Here is a 19,271-nt window from a genome sequence, read left to right as displayed (position 1 = left end):
GCTGGGTGAGGTGGCTCACGCCTGTAATCCCAGCACTTTGGGAGGCCGAGGCGGGTGGATCACCTGAGGTCAGGAGTTCAAGACCAGCCTGGCAAACATGGCGAAACCCTGTCTCTACTAAAAATACAAAAATTAGCTGGGCGTGGTGGCAGGCACCTGTAATCTTAGCTACTCGGGAGGCTGAGGCAGGAGAATTGCTTGAACCTAGGAGGTGGAGGTTGCAATGAGCCGAGATCATGCCATTGCACTCCAGCCTGGGCAACAAGAGCAAAACTGTCTCAAAAAAAAAAAAAATGACAAGGTCATCCTAAGAATAGAGATCTGTCAACATAAATATTGCCATGTTCAAGGTCTCATTTGTGCTACCCTGTAAAATTACTGCATCATTAATAACTTCTCCAAAAATATTACTCAATGTTAATAAGAGCTTTCAAACATCACCTTAATTAGAGGTCTCCAGGAAAGAAATAATGAGCAGAAACATTATATGCTACATCTACAAAGATAAAGTGAAATGAAGGTGATGCTGGACATATGATAAATCCAATGAGTATTTGCATCCAATTTAGATAATCCAGTTTTGGGGAAAATATTTTCATTGGTAACAACCCAGCTCATTGTCACCTGTCATCTAGATAAATGACCCAGAACATTACGTGAGTTTACCCATGTAAATACAGCCTCCTGAGACGGTCTCAGCCATCTGTTTTAATGTCTTTGAGGAAGAGAGTAGAAGTATCTATGTCTAATTTTAGAAGAACCCAGAAGACTTTCAATACTCACTCATAATCATCCAGGTTTTCCTCTTCTTCAGATGAACTTGACTCAGGGAATTCCCTTAAGAAGAGTTGAGAAAAACGTGAGTGCAAAAAAGCACCAAGAAATAATCCAAGTGCGTAGCCATGCAATATCAAATCCCACCTTGATTTTATCCACCTAAATAACATTTAGATTGTTAGGTTTCTCCTTCTGCACCTGGCAAGGTATCAACACAGCAACAGTAAAGAGAGAGTCACTCAAAAGTTGGGCTTATGCCAAGTTTTAATGAAAGAATGGTTCTTTGATACAGGAGATCCCCAGGAGGCCCCCAGAAGAACTTATATTTCTTTGACTTTTTCCAAAGAGTGGGCTCATGAAATAGATGAAGACTCCTTCAGAGATGGCTGTAGTATAAAGTTAAAAAAAAATTGGGTTGTGTATATAGCTATTCTTATGGAAGAGTTATTCAACTCTAGGTTGTTTTTCTTCCTGCTAGAGATGCCTGGGTCAGGTATACTAATGTTTGTGCTACTACTGGTGTATGTCATGGATGCTGGCTAGGAATAGTCAGTGCAAGAAAAACTAGAACCCAAAAGCCATCCATTCAGGGTTCAGAGAGGCAAACTACATAGACTTTTTTGGTTTATATTTACCTTAAGTAGAAAGCCTAGCTGCAAAATTATTGCAAGTTTGGTTAGTTTTCCTGAAAATGGAAGCATATTCTGGATGTAGAAGAATATCTGAATTTGATTTACCATGAAATCTTTGAGGTGGTGTGATTTACATTTCTTTCTTTTTGGTTACTGCTTGCAACATCTTCACTGCTGCTGCTACTGCAAAAAAGAGACATTTTATAAGTTTATAAACATATGTCTACTTATAAATTTTAAATGACAAAAGTAATTTTGTTCATATATGTTTTAGCTTTATTTGACATTTTGACCCACACATTTCACTTGTTTGGGAAATTTAAGCTAATGAGTTACTTTCACATTTTGGTTCTTTCAGGCATTCCAATAAAAGCAGTAGTCTGGCAACATTTCTAAACAAAAGAAAATTGTTAATAATGGCTCATAATTACCCAAACAATGGAAAACCTAGATTAATAAATCATCTTGACTGGATTTGCCCTGATTTTCTTATATATATGCAAGCATTCTGTCACTTATATACTTTAAAATAACTTATTTTCCTCTTAGCTATTGTGACTACAATTAAAATTCTTGAAAATGCTGATCTTTTTACTCCTTCTGGACACAGATGGATAAGGAGGATTTTCATCGTCCTCTGCCATAGATCATTTTATCTCTTTTGTTTGGGGTATTAAGCAGAGCATGAAGAAGTGCCTACCTCTCAAAGTCTAAAGGCTGTTTTATCTGGAATGTGGAACCTATTTCCTGTTTGCCTTCATAGTCCAGACTTTTTTCAAAACCACAGTTCATAGAAACAAGCTTCCTTAGCAAGGAAATGCTCCCCTGGCTCTATTTCAAGGAATGCCTAGATAAAGCCCTTAAACTCTAAAATGCCTCTCTCTCCACCTTCCCAAAGAGCCTTGCCCACTAGAATAGCTTTTATTTAGCCTTGTTGTTTCTAAAAACACTTAGAGAATGTCCATCAATAGTGCATCACTTAGGTTTATCTAGTATCTATACAACTGGTACTTACAGACATTAAAAATAATCAGGCAATTTGCACAACAATGTAAATGTACTTAACACTACTGAACTGTATGCTCAAAAATAATTAAGATGGTAAACTTTATGTTATGTATATTTCACCAAAATTAAATGAAAATGAAATTTTAAAAGTCAGGTGTATCCTCATGTATTCAAATAGGAAAAATGCTGAAGATGTCAAGTGAAAAGAACAAATGGCAAAGACTGTATCATGAGAACTTACTTGCTTTTGTATGCACATGGCCACATGTGCATAGAAAACATTTTAGGGGAATGTAAATGGAATATTCTGTAATATTTGAATGATTTAATGGGAGCATAGATTATCTTACTAAACAGAAAGTAGATTAAAAAGAAGCTCAGGGAAGATTGTAAGAATGACAGAAAGTTGATAAAAAGTATTATCCCATATATGAGATGAGAATCATGGCTGCACTTTAAAAAGTCAAGCTCCATGAAGACCTTTTAGCAATTATTATAATTCACTTGCAGATGCAATGCTGCTCATGCTAAGAGGTGATCAATCAATCCTTTGTTAAAATAACTAGCTTCCTGAAGTTCTAGGGAAAATCCACAGTTGGGACTAAACCTAAGGAGGTGCAAATCTAAAGGAGTGTCAAAAACTCTATAATGGCAGCAACCCCATGTGAATCGACAGTTCTTCCTGGTTATTTGAAAACGGCGGACAGTTTCACCTCACACCTCTCTCAATGAATCACTGGAGTTTCTGTCAGGAAGGGGACCTGGAACACAATTAACATGACTTTCACTCTCCTTGCAACTGGGTTTACTGATCCTCTCCTTCCACAAGAATGGTGGGCTGCAGGCACACAAATGTAACCCCATACCTTGGGCACCAGGTATAGATTAATACACTAGGATTCTAGCTCCACTTTGGAATGAAAGGGACCATGGCTTATTATACTGAAAAAAAAATCAAGAAGAACACACTTACATTATTTCAAATTCCGTATGGCCCTGTATTATTGAAACTTTGAGTAATTGGCTTTAGGCAAAAATGATGAGGATGGAAAGAACAAAGGAATAAAAGGACATGGGAGAAATAACTAAGAAAAGAGATACATGGTGAGTCAGAGAGATGCTCTGTATCCATTGTGGGGAAAGGCAGACATGACTTCCCTGCAGGGATGCTGATAACTGAGTGAGAAGATGGCAGAGAGTAGACAACATGATAGGAAGGAGGTCTGAGACAGGAAATAAGGAAGGGGAGTCACTTGACCCTTTCCATATGGTCATCTTGCAATTCAATTCAACATTTATTGGGCATCAAGTGTAGGGCAAATTCAGTGCCATACCAAGAGATACATACATACACAATTTACATGTTGCCTTCAAGGAATTTTCAATTCTGGCTTTAGATAGAATCTTTAGGCTAAAAACTGTGAGAAGACTAATCAGGTCAGGAGAGGTGAGGTTGTACATTCCAAGAAGGCAAGCCATGGCCTTGCTTGAAATGCTATTTGCCATTTGGCTAGTGATACTGGAGCACATTACAAAAGTAAGCCCATCCTAAGCTCTTTCATATAAAGGATAGATTTTTAAAGATTCTGTATTCTGGAATGTGGAGATATTTGGGGGGAGAAGGAGGAGAAAGGGAAGGGAATACAATGATCAGGCATTACTGAGATCATTAGATTGGATAATCTAAATGGAAAATCTATGCTTCTCAGCCCCAGTGGGGCCACTGCTTCCCCAGGCTTCTGGCTCAAGCACTGAACATTTTCTGAGAGGACAGCCTAAGACCTGGATCAACAGCTTTGAGGCTGAGGTCCAGGGCAGCCGGGGTAGTGTTTACTCTACATGCTGGGCAGCCCGTCTGAAAGCTGGGGATTACCTTTTCAGTTTTCTTACTTGCCACCAGTCAGGGAAGTCTTCCCTTGGAATATACTGCATGTTGAAGTTTGGCTGGGAGCCATAGATTTTCTTTGAGTTGCTGTCATATTGGGCTAGACTGGTACTTGAAGATGGTGGCTGGGAGCCATAGTTTTTCTTTGATTCGTTGTCATATTGGGCTAGAGTGGTACTTGAAGATGGTGCATCCATTTTGAGAACAGGAACTGCCCGAGGTATCTTCAGCTTTGGAGGGGAAGAGATTTTAATACATCACAGTGAGGCACAGATTCAGGTACCGGGAACTGACAATTAAGTATATCAGTTCTTGAAAGAGAGAGAAAGGAAGGAGAGAAGGGAGGGAGGAAGGGAGGGAGGAAGGGAGGAAGGAAAGAGGCAAGGAAAGAAGAAAGGTATGAGCAAGGATATGGAGCAACTGGAACTCATACTTTTGCTGGTTGGAGTATGAAGTGGTACAACAACATTGGAAATTTGTTTGCAGAATCTAGTAAATCTGGATGTGCATCTGGTCATACCCTATGACTCATAAATTTTACGTATATATACACAACAGGGAAACCAAAAGACCTGTAAAAGAATGTTCATAGCAGAATTATTTTAATTAGATAAAAACTAGAAACTGCCTACATGCCCATCAAGAGGATAAAATAATAAACATGTTGTGGTTGTTGAAGGCTGAAAAATGGTCTCCCGAATATGTTCATGTCCTAATTCCCAGAACCTGTGAATACCTTACGTGGTAAAAGAGACTTTGCAGATTGTAATTAAGGATTTTGAGATGGGGCAACTATTCTGGATTTTGTGGGGGTGGGCCTGATGTAATCAAAATGGCCTTTATAAAAGGGAGATAAGGTGATCAGAGATTAGAGAGCTGTGAGGATGGAAGCAGAGGTTAGAGAGCAGAGGTGCTGCAACCTTCTGGTTCTGCAGACAGGGGAAGGAGCCAGGAACCAATAAATGTAAGTACCCCTTAGGAACTGGAAAATGCAAGGAAACAGAATCTTCCCTAAAGCTTCCAGAGGAAACACAGCTGTGCAGACCCATTTTAGACATATGATCTTCCAAACTATAAGAGAATAAATGTATGTTGCTTTAAGCCACTAAATTTGTGTAGTAATTTGTTAGAACAGTAATAAGAAACCAAAGCAGTTGTATATTCACACAACTGAATTCTATACAATGATGACGGTAAATATAATCACATGCTAAAAAAATAAGCGAATCTCACAAATTGAAGAAAAGAAGACACACAATAAATGACTATACACTTTATAATTCCAGTCATATAAAAGTCAAAATCAGGCAAACAATCTATGATGTTATAAATCAGGTTAGCAACTACTTTTGGAGGGTAGTAGTGACTGAAAGGGAACATCAGGGTGTCCCTGGGGTTCTGTGATGTTGTGTTTCTTTATCTGAGGGTGGATTATACAGAAGTGTTCAGTTTGTGAAAATTCATCAAGCTGAACACTTAGGATTTGTGTGCTTTTCTATGTTAATGTTATATTTCAGTTAAAAATTCACAATGTGTGTGTGTGTCTGTGTGTGCGTGTGTGACAGAAAGAGATGCATTTAATATTTTTTTCATGCTATATTTTAGTTTTTCAGAAATTTCATTTACTTGGAGTTAAGGCTTTGACATTCTGGAAATTTTAATTATGCAGGACAGTGTTATTTATGAGCTGTGAAGTGGGCTATGTCCAAAGAAAAATGCACTGGGAAGTTCCTTAAATGGAAATCATTTAAGGAAATCTCTTTGAACAGAACAACTAGAGAGCTGATTTTTATTTCCTCCATTCAGAAAATAAGCCCTCTACTGAATACTCTCGTAAAAAACAAAACAAAGAAAAACATACTTTACATGATACCCTCTGATCCCTGGTTCATTTGGGAAGCTTATAATCAAAACAGGCTTATGAACCCTTAGCCACTGATTTGCCTAGCTGATAATTTTCAATATATTGGCCAAAAAGTTCCCTGCTGGAGACTAGATGCAATGGTTTCTGGCTCTTAATTATCTTCTGCTCTTAGAGTTGTCAAAAACAAACTTTATTGGTAATTCATCCTTTTTAAAGTGCAGAATTCAGTGACTTTTGTAAATTTATCAACTTGTATAACCATCACCACAGCCCAGTCTTTCCATCACTCCAATAAGATCCTTCATACCTATTTGCAGTCAATTCTCATCCCTACTCTGGTCCCAGGCAACCACTGATCACCCTTTGTTTCTATAGATTTGCCTAATCTGGGCGTTTCTCCTAGGTGTTTTAGAGGGCCATACTTTTCAAGCTTCAGGACTGAAACATATTTTCAAACCCAAACAGCAATGTTGCTAATAACAAAGTAAAAACTCCTAACCATTATAATTGTTTCCTAGGGCTACCATGACAAATTGCTACAAGTTTGGTGGATTAGAACCACAAAAATTTATTATTTCACAGTTCTAGAGGCTAGAAGTCAAAATCAACATTTCAGCATTGCCATACTTATTCTGAAGCCTCTAGGATAAAATCTTTCCTTGCCTCTTCCAGCTTCTGGTGGTTCCAAGTTGCTATGGTTTGGATATTCGACCCCTCCAAATTTTATGTTGACATGTGATCTCCAGTGTTGGAGGTAGAGCTTAATGGGAGGTATTTGGGTCATAGGGGTGAATCCCTCATTAATGGCCTAGTGCCATTCTCATGGTAGTGAATGAGTTCTCACTCTATGATTTCCCATGAGAGCTGGTTGTTGAAAAGAGCCTGCTATCTCCCTTCCCTCTCTCTTGTTTCTTCTCTCTCACCATACAATTTCTGCACACACTAGCTCCCCTTCCCTTCTGCCATGAGTGGAAGCAGCCTAAGGCCCTCATCAGATGCAGATGCCAGTGCTATGCTACTTGTACAGCCTGCAGAACGGTGAGCTAAATAAACCTCTTTTCTTTATCAATTACCCAGCCTCAGGTATTCCTTAGTAGAACACAAATGGACTAAGAAACAGGTGTTCCTTGGCCTGTGGTAACATAACTCCAATCTCTTCCTAGGTCTTCACATGGCCTTCTCCTCTGTGTATCTCTCTGTGTCCTCTCATCTTACTAGTCATTGGATTTATGGCCCACTCTCATCTTTCGTGTGATTTCATCTTGATCTTTAACTCATTACGTCTGCAAAGGTCCTAGTTCCAATAAGGTCACATTCTGAGGTTCTACATGGATATGAAATTTGGGGGACATTATTCAGTCTACTACAATAATGGATTATTTTTGTCTTTCATGTTGATTCATGAAAATTATGTGGCTTTTACTTAGAAAGAGAGAAGTGTGTGCAAATGTGTGTAGCTGAAAATAAGTACCCAAGACACCATAGATCCAATAGATGGGCGGAGATGTCCCCTTGCTTTCAGGTGAACTTCCAGAGAACCAATGGGAAGCCATTTTTTGTGTATCCTGGCATTTGAGGAGGCTCACACCTGCCTGGGAACCCTAAAAACAGAAGGCTGTGGCTATGAACCCAAGAGAGTAGAGCAAAAAGACAGCAGTAGCTTGTACTTCGAGAGAGAGCTACATACAGCTTAATTAACCAGAGCAATCAAGGTTTTGTTTGTTTTCTTATAGGCCAACTCCACTCTTGGGAAAAAGTTGGCTGACAGCCATCTTGAAAGATTGAGGGCTGAAAATCCAAGAGCTGAGGATCAAGATCTCTCCCCTGTCATAAAACTACATATGGATCTGCCCTTCAGTAGGAAATTCCTAAAAGTCTCCCATGAGATAAAGAATCAGTGCTGGAAAACTCACTCCGATACCACCACCACCAAATCATGATAGAAACAGCTATGTGTGTCTTTTTTTAATTAGACCTCATCTTCCTTGGAACTAACTCTGAAAGGGCCATGAATCTCAGCCCCCCCAAAATCCCTCCCCAAAAGCATGCTGCCAGGTGATGCAGGCCCAAGCTAGGTGACGAATGTTTAACTTGGAATGATGTTTGCAGTCATGTGATAATAACATTGGATGGAAGAATTCAGAGGCTGTTCTCATGATTACAAGTAATGGGGACATTTTTATCATTTGAGAATGACTGCAAAACTATGGAATCTGGCAAAGACTTTATTTGGAAGCAGGGAAGAAAGCCCATTGAATAGCTTTGAAGGGATAATGGAAGGAAAGAATTATGTTGTTTTCTGCTTTTGTCCTATAGAGTTTCATTTCAACACCAGGATACTTCCACAAAGCAGTCTTGGCCGTGTTGATGGTAAGGAAAGAATGACAGCTAATAACAGCTGCCTGTTATGTGTGATGCCATCTTAAGGACATCTCCCACATGCACCCATTTTTTCTTTTTTTTTTTTTTTTGGTGACTATTTATGGGCTTACTGGCTAGGAAAAGACACAACATTGAAATGCAAAAATATGAGATATTACAATGGTTCCGTATTTGAATCCACTATTCAATACCACCCATAGCTATTATCTAGAGCTCATGGTTTTTCTCTCTTTGCTGAGAAGTCTAAATGAATTCCACATTTTCTAGTCTTGAATCTGGCAACTCTTGGTTTATTTAATATATCCTGACCATGAAAAACATTTTTAAAATGTTGACTTACCACTCTGTCTGGGAAGGTGGGAACTCTGTGTTTCTCTTCATTGACTGCAGTATGCAGATTAGCATCTGAACATTAAAACAAAGTAATATCAGAAGGAACTTTAAACAAAACAAAGAGAAACACTCAATGTTATGAATTAAAAGAATGAAGCAGCTCGTGTGAGCAATACTCCAGATTAAGTGAATCCAGACACAACATCTGGAGTGATTCTGTAGCTTTCCTATATAAGGCCCAACTGCTATGTAGGCCATGTATCCTGGAAAGAGGATGGATCAAGGCATCTTGGACAAAAAGAAATAAAGACACCTAACTTTTTCTCTTTTAGTTGTTATGCCCATGGACTTCCCAGCAGCTCAGCAGAAGAAGCCAAGGGAATAAATTATACTTGGACAGATAGACAGTATTACAGCTGCTCAGGAGTTGCAACACCTCTACACTCTGTAGTTTTCCTCAGAGGCACAGCACCTGTGGCACCCAGAACACATGGTGAGTGTCATGCAGACAGAGCCTAGGAAGGCAATCCCAAGGCAGTGCTCTCTCTGGCCTTTTTCCTGCTCCTTCCAGAAAGTTAGGGCATGGTCAAAGCTGGAATCTGACCTGCTAGGTAATGATAATAGACCAAATAGACCATAGACAAAACCACTGGGGAAAATGATTAATACCTTAAGGAGACATTACTCCTCAGTCCCTTACAGTGGAGCGAAGACCCATGTGCAACCAATCTGTATAGTTCATTAAATAACTATAATTCATGAGTATATAGAGCAATGTGATCTAGTTGAGATTAATAAATATTCACTGTATAGTCTAATTAAGATGGAAAACACAATGAATATTTATTAATTGATTTTTTGGGGGTAAAATGACCAGTATTAACATTAACATGATTGTTGGGTATCAATACTGTTATGAAGTGAATTTAAAAAATATTTTATGTGCCTGTATCTTTTCCAGTTTATGAAGTTCTATTTTGTAGCTGATCTCATTCAATTCTTTAAAGCCATTGTAATCCAGGCATATTTTGTCCAGGCTGGTAAAACTGTTACCAAAATAAGTTATCCTATTTTGTATTTATCAACAACTTTATGTTAAATAATTATAAACTTTAAATACATATAAGTCCCTCTTGTTTCCCTGGGAGTACAACTCTGGATAGAATGTGATTTCACGTAAAGCAACCCCTTCTCTCATGTCATTAAGAAATTAACGATGTACCCTAAAACTTAAAGTATAATAATAAAAAAAAAGAAATTAACACACATATAGAGAATGGCAAACTGCTTTAAATATATATTTTAAAATTTGACCATCATTTTAGTATATATGGTGATGAAAAGTGTTACTTAAATTATATCTTTTTTTTTTAATAATGTTGTTTTTTCAGTTTGTGATTTTTGTTATTTATACGAAGAGCGAGCTGGTTTTCTTACCAAACTGGAAACCTAGCTGTTTGAACTATGATGACATATCTAACATATTCTACCTTTTTGGAGTTTATCTTGAACCAAGAAAAATTATGGGAGGAAATAACAGCTCATTGCTTGATTAATGATTCAAATTTTAAAAATGTTTCTCATGAAATGAAAGAATGGCAGATGTTAATATTGTTATTATCTTAATGGCCATGACTCAATTGACCCTAGAATGAGATTTCATTTGTCACATAGCATCTGCAAGGCTGAATTTTCATGATGCCAACCAATCTGGCACATCCTGTTTTCTGGCAAGCTCTTCTGGCCTCTGGCAGGTTTAGCCTAATGGAGCACTATCCACCCAACGTCCAGTCCAACAGAGGAATCACACATTACATGCTTCCCAGAGGGTACATCCTGGGGCTGCTTTACAACTCTGCTGGCAACACAGGAACTTCCCGTCCACGAAGAACCCACTATGGTACTTGACCAGCAGGTGGGAGTTACCCCTTATCTCTGAGGAGCAGACAGGAAGAAAACAAGACGTTAGCAAACGTTGATCCAAGAGGAGAAACATTCAGTAAGTGCTGTTATCACAGAACAATAAAAACCCCATTTGGCCAGCAACCAAGGTAAGAGCAAATGGTTCCGGAAGGATATAGGTCTTTCACTCAACAGTTAATAAGCCAAAAAGAAAAAAGAAAAGTCTAACCATGAGTGTGTTGAGAACAACACAATTACATATCATTTTTGAAGAAAAAATAACTAGTAAAATGCATATACAGATCAGCTTGATGTTAGGATTTTGGAGATAAATCTGTAAAGAAAGTGAGTGGGTTACAACACATGGTGTTTTCTTGTGGCAGAAGGGGAAGGGTGGGGCTAAATTTTAGCAAAAGGTTCTAAAAAAAAGGCCTGGATAAACATACACTTCCATCTACTTTTTATTGTGAAAATTTTCAAATGTACAGAAAAGTTGCTAGAATGAGATTAATACAATGAGCATCCATATGCCTTTTACCTAGATTCACCAATTATTAACTGATTGCCACATCTGCTGTATCTCTTTCTCTCTGTACATATGTATTATTCTTTAAATTTTAAAATCATTATTATATTGTGCTTAATAATTTATGAGGAAGTAGTAGATGGTATGACCTAAATAATGTCATCCATAAATGCTTCAGCACATAACTTATATTAACAAGGATGTTCCCTTATATAACTGTAATACGATTATCAAACTCAGGAAATTTAACACTGATACAATATTATTATTATTAATTTTTTAAATTTTTAAATTTTTATTTTACTTTAAGTTCTGGGATACATGTGCAGAACGTGCAGGTTTGTTACATACGGATACATGTGCCATGGTGGTTTGCTGCACCCATCAACCCATCATCTAGGTTTTAAGCCCCCCATGCATTAGGTATCTGTCCTAATGCTCTCCCACCCCTTGCCCCTCATCCCCCAACAGGCCCTGGTGTGTGATGTTCCCCTCCCTGTGTCCATGTGTTCTCATTGTTCAACTGTCACTTATCAGTGAGAACATGCGGTGATTGGTTTTCTGTTCCTGTGTTAGTTTGCTGAGAATGATGGCTTCCAGCTTCATCCATGTCCCTGCAAAGGACATGAACTCATTCTTTTTTATGGCTGCATTTATTATTTAAAATATATTTCATCTTTAAAATTTTTCTAATTATTCCCATAATGGCCGTTATAATCACTCACTTTTTTTCTGATCAAGGATCAAATTCAAAATCAAACATGGCATTTAGTTTCCCTTAATTTAGAACTGCTTCTCATCCCTTCCTTGACTTCTGTGACTTTGACATGTTTATACTAAGGAATGAATGGTTTATGGGGCTACTTTCCTAGGAATATGTGCATATTTTAAAAAGCCACGGGAATAGGGCAATGTATAATTCAAATAAATGAAACTGTAATCTATAACAAATTCGCCTCTTTTGAAATACAACAGAGAAACCTACAAGATCTTAGTATATTTTAAGAAGAGTATCTAGGTGAGAAGGGCTGGTTCTATATGTGCCTTTAACTCTTTCTCTCTTGACCTTATGTTCATCTTGAGATTTCCTTATGTTGATCCCAGGAGAGTTATGCTTATCCTTACAGTCCTGACTCAAGGAAGCGTATGGAGATAATAATTACTTTGCTGGGTCATTGGGAGGCTGTTAGATAATGTACGTAAAGCACCCAGCAGTGTTTGGCCCAGAGTAAGTAGGTGTTCAATAAACAGTGGGCTTTAGTGATATCATTCCCTTAATTTAACTTAGCTCAGTTTAGCTGAAAATGCTGGCATTAAAAAACTTTACTAATGAGAATTAAAGGGAAATTATGACAGAAATCACAAAAGGCAAAAAGAGTTAAAATTATAAAACGTAAGTTTCTGATTTTGGTTCCAAATGGCCATTGCAATCTCTTGGGCACATTACTTGCCTTCCTGCTCTCTAAGCTTCTGGCCTCCATGTGTTGGGATTCCTATTATTTCCTTACTACATGGATTTGGTTTCCTGGGTAACTAATTCTTTTTCCAACCAAATCCAAAAGTCTACATTGCAACAGTCTCACCACCTAATAACGACAATAAGAGGAACTCATATATTCATATATCCATAGGACTTTACATTTATGTATTTTCCTTTACGTATGTCCTCTAATTTAATCGATTCAAGAACCTGAGGGGTAGCTATTGTTATTACACCTCTCACAGAGTTAGGTAAACTGAAGTGCAGAGAGGTAGTACAATTGCTCAAGTTCACAAGCTTAATAAATAGCAGACCTGAGACTCAGCCTCAGGCTTTTTCTACTACATTACGATGTACAGGTGCGAACTCCTCTGCAAAACCCCCTTCTGTTTTAATTTTTGGAAGGAAGAGCACATTTTTTCCACATCTGGTTAGCCGAATTCAGAACCATGATAATTGACACACACTCCTATGCTACCACTGAATCAGCCCAAACCTTCCAAGTGTAGGTTAACATCTGGAAAATTCTGTCTTAAATGTCTACCTCAGTTTATAATGCTTGAGCCAAATAATAGACACAAAAGGCAGGAGGAGTCATTATAGCACAATGAAACTTTGTAGGGGAGAATATTTGAGCAGGAGAACCTCTTTGTTTTCCTGCAGCAGGTTGGTTGGCCAACTTGACAGCAAATCCCACACACCTTCTTTCTCACTATCTTCCAGCACAGAGACTGGAAAAAAAAAGATACTGTCTTCTTGCCTCCTTTGTACACATCAATGGCCATCAGATATAGTTCTGGATGATGTGACATAAGCACAAGTTTGCAGGGAGGCTTCTGGGAAGGCTTGGAATCTCTCCTGCAGCCTCTAAGGATAACAGAGCAGAAAGCTAGGAGGAGCCTGCATCCCTACTGACTTCACCGAGTTGCTGCACTAGCCCTTGACTGACTGCCTATCTTTGCATTTGTTACTGTGAGAGAAGAACAAAAGTGGATTTGTTTCAGCAACTGTGTGATGTCTTTTTACCTGCAGCCCAAAACATCACTAACTGATACAAACCACTTACTGTGCATAGAGACAAACCACTTATTGTGCATATGGCAGCTGTAGTGATGGGGACTCTCTGCAGTTTTATGAGGGGCTAGGAGATGTGTTTTTGCTTCTTTCTCTGCTCTTCGTTTACATTTCGTATGTCTTCACATGAGCTGCTCAGACACATGAGATCTAGCAGGGCATGACCAAGAGCTGTACATAGGACATAGCACCTACTGCTCAGGAAATTCCACCAAAGGAGACTAAATGGGAAGCAGAATCTTAGAGCTCCTCCTAGAAGCCCTACAGTAACCACAGTGACTCATGTTTGTGCATAAGATATTTTAAGATATTTATGAGTGTCTCATCTGTGGCTCGTGACTGCTCTAGGAGAAAAGAAATGTGATCTCCTATTTGACAGGTCAGGATTAACTTAAACCCAGAGATGGTAGATGATTTTATTAGGTGACACAGCAAAGCAGGACTTTGCTGCAGGTGTGTCTAACTCTAGAGGGGTTGCCTTTCTCATTTCAATGAGCTGGTGGTGGGTAGAGGGAAGCTTCTGTCCCCCAGTGGACCACTTGCTACCCGCAGAATGGGTTGCTAAACCTTTTTATGCAAAGGAAAAATTAAGCCCTATGTGTGAGAAGGGTGTATTTGCATCAACGTGGAGTAACTGTGTGTAATTTGAGGTGTACCAAGAAAGAACCATAACCTAAAACTTAAGTAAAATAAAATAAAATAAAATAAAATCTTCCTCCATCTAGGAACATAATACCTGAAATTTCACAAATGGAGCCATTCATTTGAGTTAAATATTGTCTTCACACCATTACCCATCTTGAAAATATCACAGAGGGAAATACTATAGTGCCAAATCATTAACAATGATTCTCTCCCTTCTACCAAAAGTTGTTACCAGGGCGGCCTAAACATCACTGAATAAAAGCTTCATTAAATCTTCAGTTTTGCCTAGCATTTACAATGTATTGGTTAAAAAATCAGGTTTAGGTAATTGAGTTCTGAGTCCCTCGTTACTGTATCTATGACAGTGGCCATGTTTTAAAAACTTCACTTGTCTGAAAAATGGAGAATAATATTACCCCTTTCAATAGAGTTGTCAAGAGGGTTGCCTAAAAAAATGTTTTACAAGCATTTGATAAAGTAGCTGGCAAATGGTAAATGCTCAGTATAAGTATTAGATGTAACTTTCTATAAACATCAAAAGTGTGGTAGCTACAGGACTTGACATAGCCCCATGATGACCTAGACTTTCCCCTGGTAAAGGCAAGCATACTGAGTGGAGAGCAGGTGGCCTGGCTTCCCCTAAGCTGCTGGGAAGGCACAATACTGGCTCTGTGCGGGCCAGGGAATCCGATCCACAGGCTTCCTGTGTGTAACAATGAGAAAGCAAAAATGAGGATGAGTCTGACACATTCCCTGAGGTTGGTAGGAAAATCAGTAGATTGTCTCTTGGCATTGAGTCTTTTTACTGCCATGTCTTTCCTCCACCAAGCCTCAAAAAATGACTCTCTTTTATGACTTTTTTGACCTTTCTCTTTCAACATTTCTTTTTTTGAATTACCTTTTTGTAACGCTTTCAACCACTGACTTCGGCTCTCTTCATTTGATGCATAGACATAGAGAAGCCCATCTTTATAGACAATCTGGAAAGGAAAATATTTGGTGTGTTTATATATAATTGCACCATACTTCACACTTTGGTGCACCTGCAAATTTTTTGTCATCCAAAAGAAACCTTGAGTTTGCTTATACAGTATACATCAGCTCTGGAATTAGATGAAAAAAATTTTCTTAAAAAATCCTCCAGTTATCAATTTGTTTTATCCCAGACACTCCTATACTTTGGAAAATTACAGCGATGATGTACCTCATAGTAGTGGTGAACACTGAGTTCTCATCAGGGACACCCTGGACTATGGACATTAATATGTTAGACATTACACGTGTCTTAGTATTGTTCTGGTCCATTTGCCTACCCAGTGCATGATTTCCTTACAGCCCACTGGAAAATGTTTAACTGCTCTATCTTTAAAAATACCTTCAGGGATGGAATGTTCTTTACTCTGCTATGTCATCTCTGCCAATATCCATATATTCTGATCATTATACAGTTCATACTTACATTGAGTAAAAATATGTTTCCCTGTTACTTCCATCTGTTTCATCATGTGGCACCCCAGGAATCTCCAGAATATATACTTTTCTGTTTCTTAAGACAAATGTTTAAACGTTTGAAGATTACAATATCTTCTCCAGATCCTTCTCTAGTTTATTCAACTCTTGTTGGTAAATATACACAGCATTTGTTAAACACTTACTAGTTGCTGGGCTCTTTCCTAGCTACTTCAGTATTTTAATCTTATTTCAACTCTGTGAGAAATAGAAGTTGAGTATGTGTTTACAGTTGCACAAGTATAAGTGGTGGAACTAGGAACTCTGTGGGGGCTCCAAAGCCTGTGATCTTTTGAGCACTATGCCTCTATGAGGTGAGTTTGCAGCATCTTCCATGAGCATGCCCTCCCCTGGTTTCCCCCAATTGGGTAATTTTTTAAATGAAAACAATGTTTATATAGAGATGAGGTCTCGCTATGTTGCCCAGGCTAATCTTGAACTCCCAGCCTTAAGTGATCCTGCCTCCTTGGCCTCCCAAAGTGCTGGGATTACAGTCATGAACCACTGTGCCTGGCCTGGTAATATTTTTTCCAAATGGGAAGTATGGGTTGTTAATCAACTGGATTATTGTATTTCATTTTTGGCCACAGGTTCCTAATACTAGCACTGGGTAGTCAGGCCATCTGAAAGACAATCCATCTACCTTTGGATCAGAAATGTAAGTTTTTATGCTATAAGAAAAGTAGGGCATGACTTAGATTAGGCCACTTCCAAAAGGTACTACCAGCATACACTCCATACCATACCATTGTTTAAAATACTTCAGGGTAAAATGAAAACTCCTTAGCATGGTCACCTCTCCAGGCTATCTCTTTCACTGTCACATGGGCTTCTTTATTCATAGGGACTACTTAGTGCTCTCTAAATTTGTCATACTGTTTCACTCATCAGTGCCTTGACACCTGCTGCTTCCTTTGTCCCACTGTCCTCATATTTGCTGGGTTAAATTTTACTTGTCCTTCTCAACTTGAGTGTCACCTCCAATAGAATATCTCTCTAGCCTCTTGGAGTGAGGAATGAAGCTTCCACATCCTGGGACTCCATGGATGCATTTTGCTGACCTCCACCTTAACTCTCACCCTCACTGCTTTGTAATGGTCTGTGTATTAGTCTACTTTGCCACTTCCCTGTAAATGCCTTGGGGTAGGGGCAGTGTTTTGTTCCCCATAGTATGCCTACTACTGTGTACCACATCAGAGATACTCAGCAATGTTTGTTAAAAGAAATGATCAGACCTGAGGCAGGTCAGGTCACTGCGACTTACGCTCCTGTCTTGCTTCCCTTCCCTTCCCTCCAGGGAAGGCAGATTGGTGGACAGAATTTTAGCAAAATGCCCAACTCCCATGTGGGAATATTCCAAGCCTTGTTTAGATTATTTTGAAATATCATTATTTTTCCTAGATATACTGAGTTCACGATAGAAAAATTAAAGGAAGAACTATCCACCCAATGCAATGTCGTTCTTCCCTTTACCTGAAATGGGTACTGTCTCTCTACAGGCGTCTGCTCCTCGAGATTTACTTTCTCCACGCATCTGATTTTCTTAATTTCAATGGATCCTTTTCTGCTGCCCCTTTTCTGAATTAAAAAACAAAATGTAAGATACTTCCTGCAATACATCATGGTGCACAAGGAAAGGCATAAAGCTCAAGTTATGAGGGAGATTGGGGTGGGGGGTGGGCAATGGAGAGTCACTTCCTATTACCCCGTAATAGTCAAAATCCAATGACAACATAATCTATTCCTTGAGTCTGGACACAAACACATATATTCCAGTGGTTAATAATCTTGTTTGATTATCTTGAAATGTGTTTCAAATCACCTACCATGTGGTTAATATACTCAGGAAAATCAAGATTTAACTTCTGCAAAGCATCTTCATTTTGGATCAGTCTTATGACAGTATTTCAGTGTTTTTACTATAGTAGAATTCTCAACTGTACAGGAATAGTCTTATTTCTAGCATTGTTTTAAGGCACTATTGCCATTTAAGGCTGGGTAATTCTTTGTTGTGAGGACTGTCCTGTGCACTGCAGGATGGTTAGCTGCATTCTTGGCCTCTACTCACTAGATGCCTTTAACACTTACTGTTCCTATCCCCCAGTTGGAACAACCCAAAATATCTCCAGTCTTTTCCCAATGTCACCTGGGGAGCAAAAATGCCCTCAGTTGAGAACCACTGTTCTAAAGTTATAATTTGCCTTAGTAAAGTTAACTAATGTTTTAAAATCCTTTATCTTGAATTCATTATATTTTCATTAAGAAAAGGTCATGTGATAAGTGGATAGAAGAGGATCTTCACTGTGTAAGTTAAGAAACCTGATATTCTTTCATTATGATCAAGTACTTTGTGGAGACTTAGGAAAAATAATAAATAGTATAAAAATAATGGAACACATGATGTCTCACCATTTTGTCATATTCATAGTAGGAAAGGTTTGTTTTGGTCAAAACAAAAAGCCGTTCTTTGTAATTATTTGGTGACATTTTCTTCTTTTGCTGTGATCTTTTGAGAAGAAGTTCTTCTAGAATAGATTTTGTATCCATATTATCATCCTAAACAAAATAAATAATTAAAATGAGTATTTGCAGCATCTAGGTAAGTTCTCTTTAACCTTCATATCTTTTCCTCAACGATTTCCTAGTAAGGGATAATATAAATGCTGATTTTAATAAATGAGACTGATGTAGGATTATAGAATAAATTACACAATAGCTACAGTTTTTCTGCTGCCTTTGCTTTGGGTTTTATAAATATGTTGATTTTTAAAAAGCACTTTATACTTTTGACTCCTCCCACTGTGGATAATAAATTCATCATCTTTGCCCCATTCTCCAGACCACCTTATCAAAATGCTCCTTACTTTTTAAACATTCTATATGTGTTGGTTGAATTGAATTGGATATAATAAAACTTCAGAAAATTTAACTCCAGACAGCTCACAATTTATGAAGTAACAGCCTGTAATTTGACCAAATTACCCAAACCACTATGAGACACTGACATTATTGTAAATAACACCTGCAGCCCCTGATCATGGCCAGATCTTTAACATAAATTACACAGGTATAATTTTCAATATCTATGAGAATTTAAAATCAAAGTAAATGCCTAAGATAAGATAAAATGAGGAAAATGTATGAGGGTGCACTAACAGATGCTATCAAAAGAGATTTAAACGAACTGAAAAAATGAGTACATTTACAAAGTAAAAAGACTCTTCCTTTTTATCCCAAAATCATGTAAAACATTA

General features: G+C 38.2%; 1 protein-coding gene across 3 annotated transcripts in view; it reads right to left on the bottom strand.

Moving 5' to 3' along the window:
* BMX (BMX non-receptor tyrosine kinase) overlaps positions 1–19,271 on the bottom strand; it is a 55,713-nt gene that overhangs the window by 29,562 nt on the left and 6,880 nt on the right. Inside the window, exons 2-9 of one of the 3 annotated variants that reach the window (XM_019019205.4) lie at positions 18,427–18,573; positions 17,491–17,595; positions 15,407–15,488; positions 10,697–10,816; positions 8,889–8,953; positions 4,291–4,532; positions 1,515–1,589; positions 784–837 (exon numbers count right to left, since the gene is read on the bottom strand). In XM_019019205.4, coding sequence (XP_018874750.1) covers positions 784–837; positions 1,515–1,589; positions 4,291–4,532; positions 8,889–8,953; positions 10,697–10,816; positions 15,407–15,488; positions 17,491–17,595; positions 18,427–18,573 — 890 coding nt within the window. Of the gene's footprint in view, positions 1–783; positions 838–1,514; positions 1,593–4,290; positions 4,533–8,888; positions 8,954–10,696; positions 10,817–15,406; positions 15,489–17,490; positions 17,596–18,426; positions 18,574–19,271 lie in introns of all 3 variants that reach the window. The other 2 variants (XM_004063842.5, XM_063702988.1) reach the window with 2 other exon arrangements.

This window comes from Gorilla gorilla, chromosome X, assembly GCF_029281585.2.
Source record: "Gorilla gorilla gorilla isolate KB3781 chromosome X, NHGRI_mGorGor1-v2.1_pri, whole genome shotgun sequence".
Lineage (NCBI taxonomy): Eukaryota > Metazoa > Chordata > Mammalia > Primates > Hominidae > Gorilla > Gorilla gorilla.
Note: the sequence above shows the minus strand (reverse complement) of the source record. Positions and strands in the feature narration are given on the sequence as shown.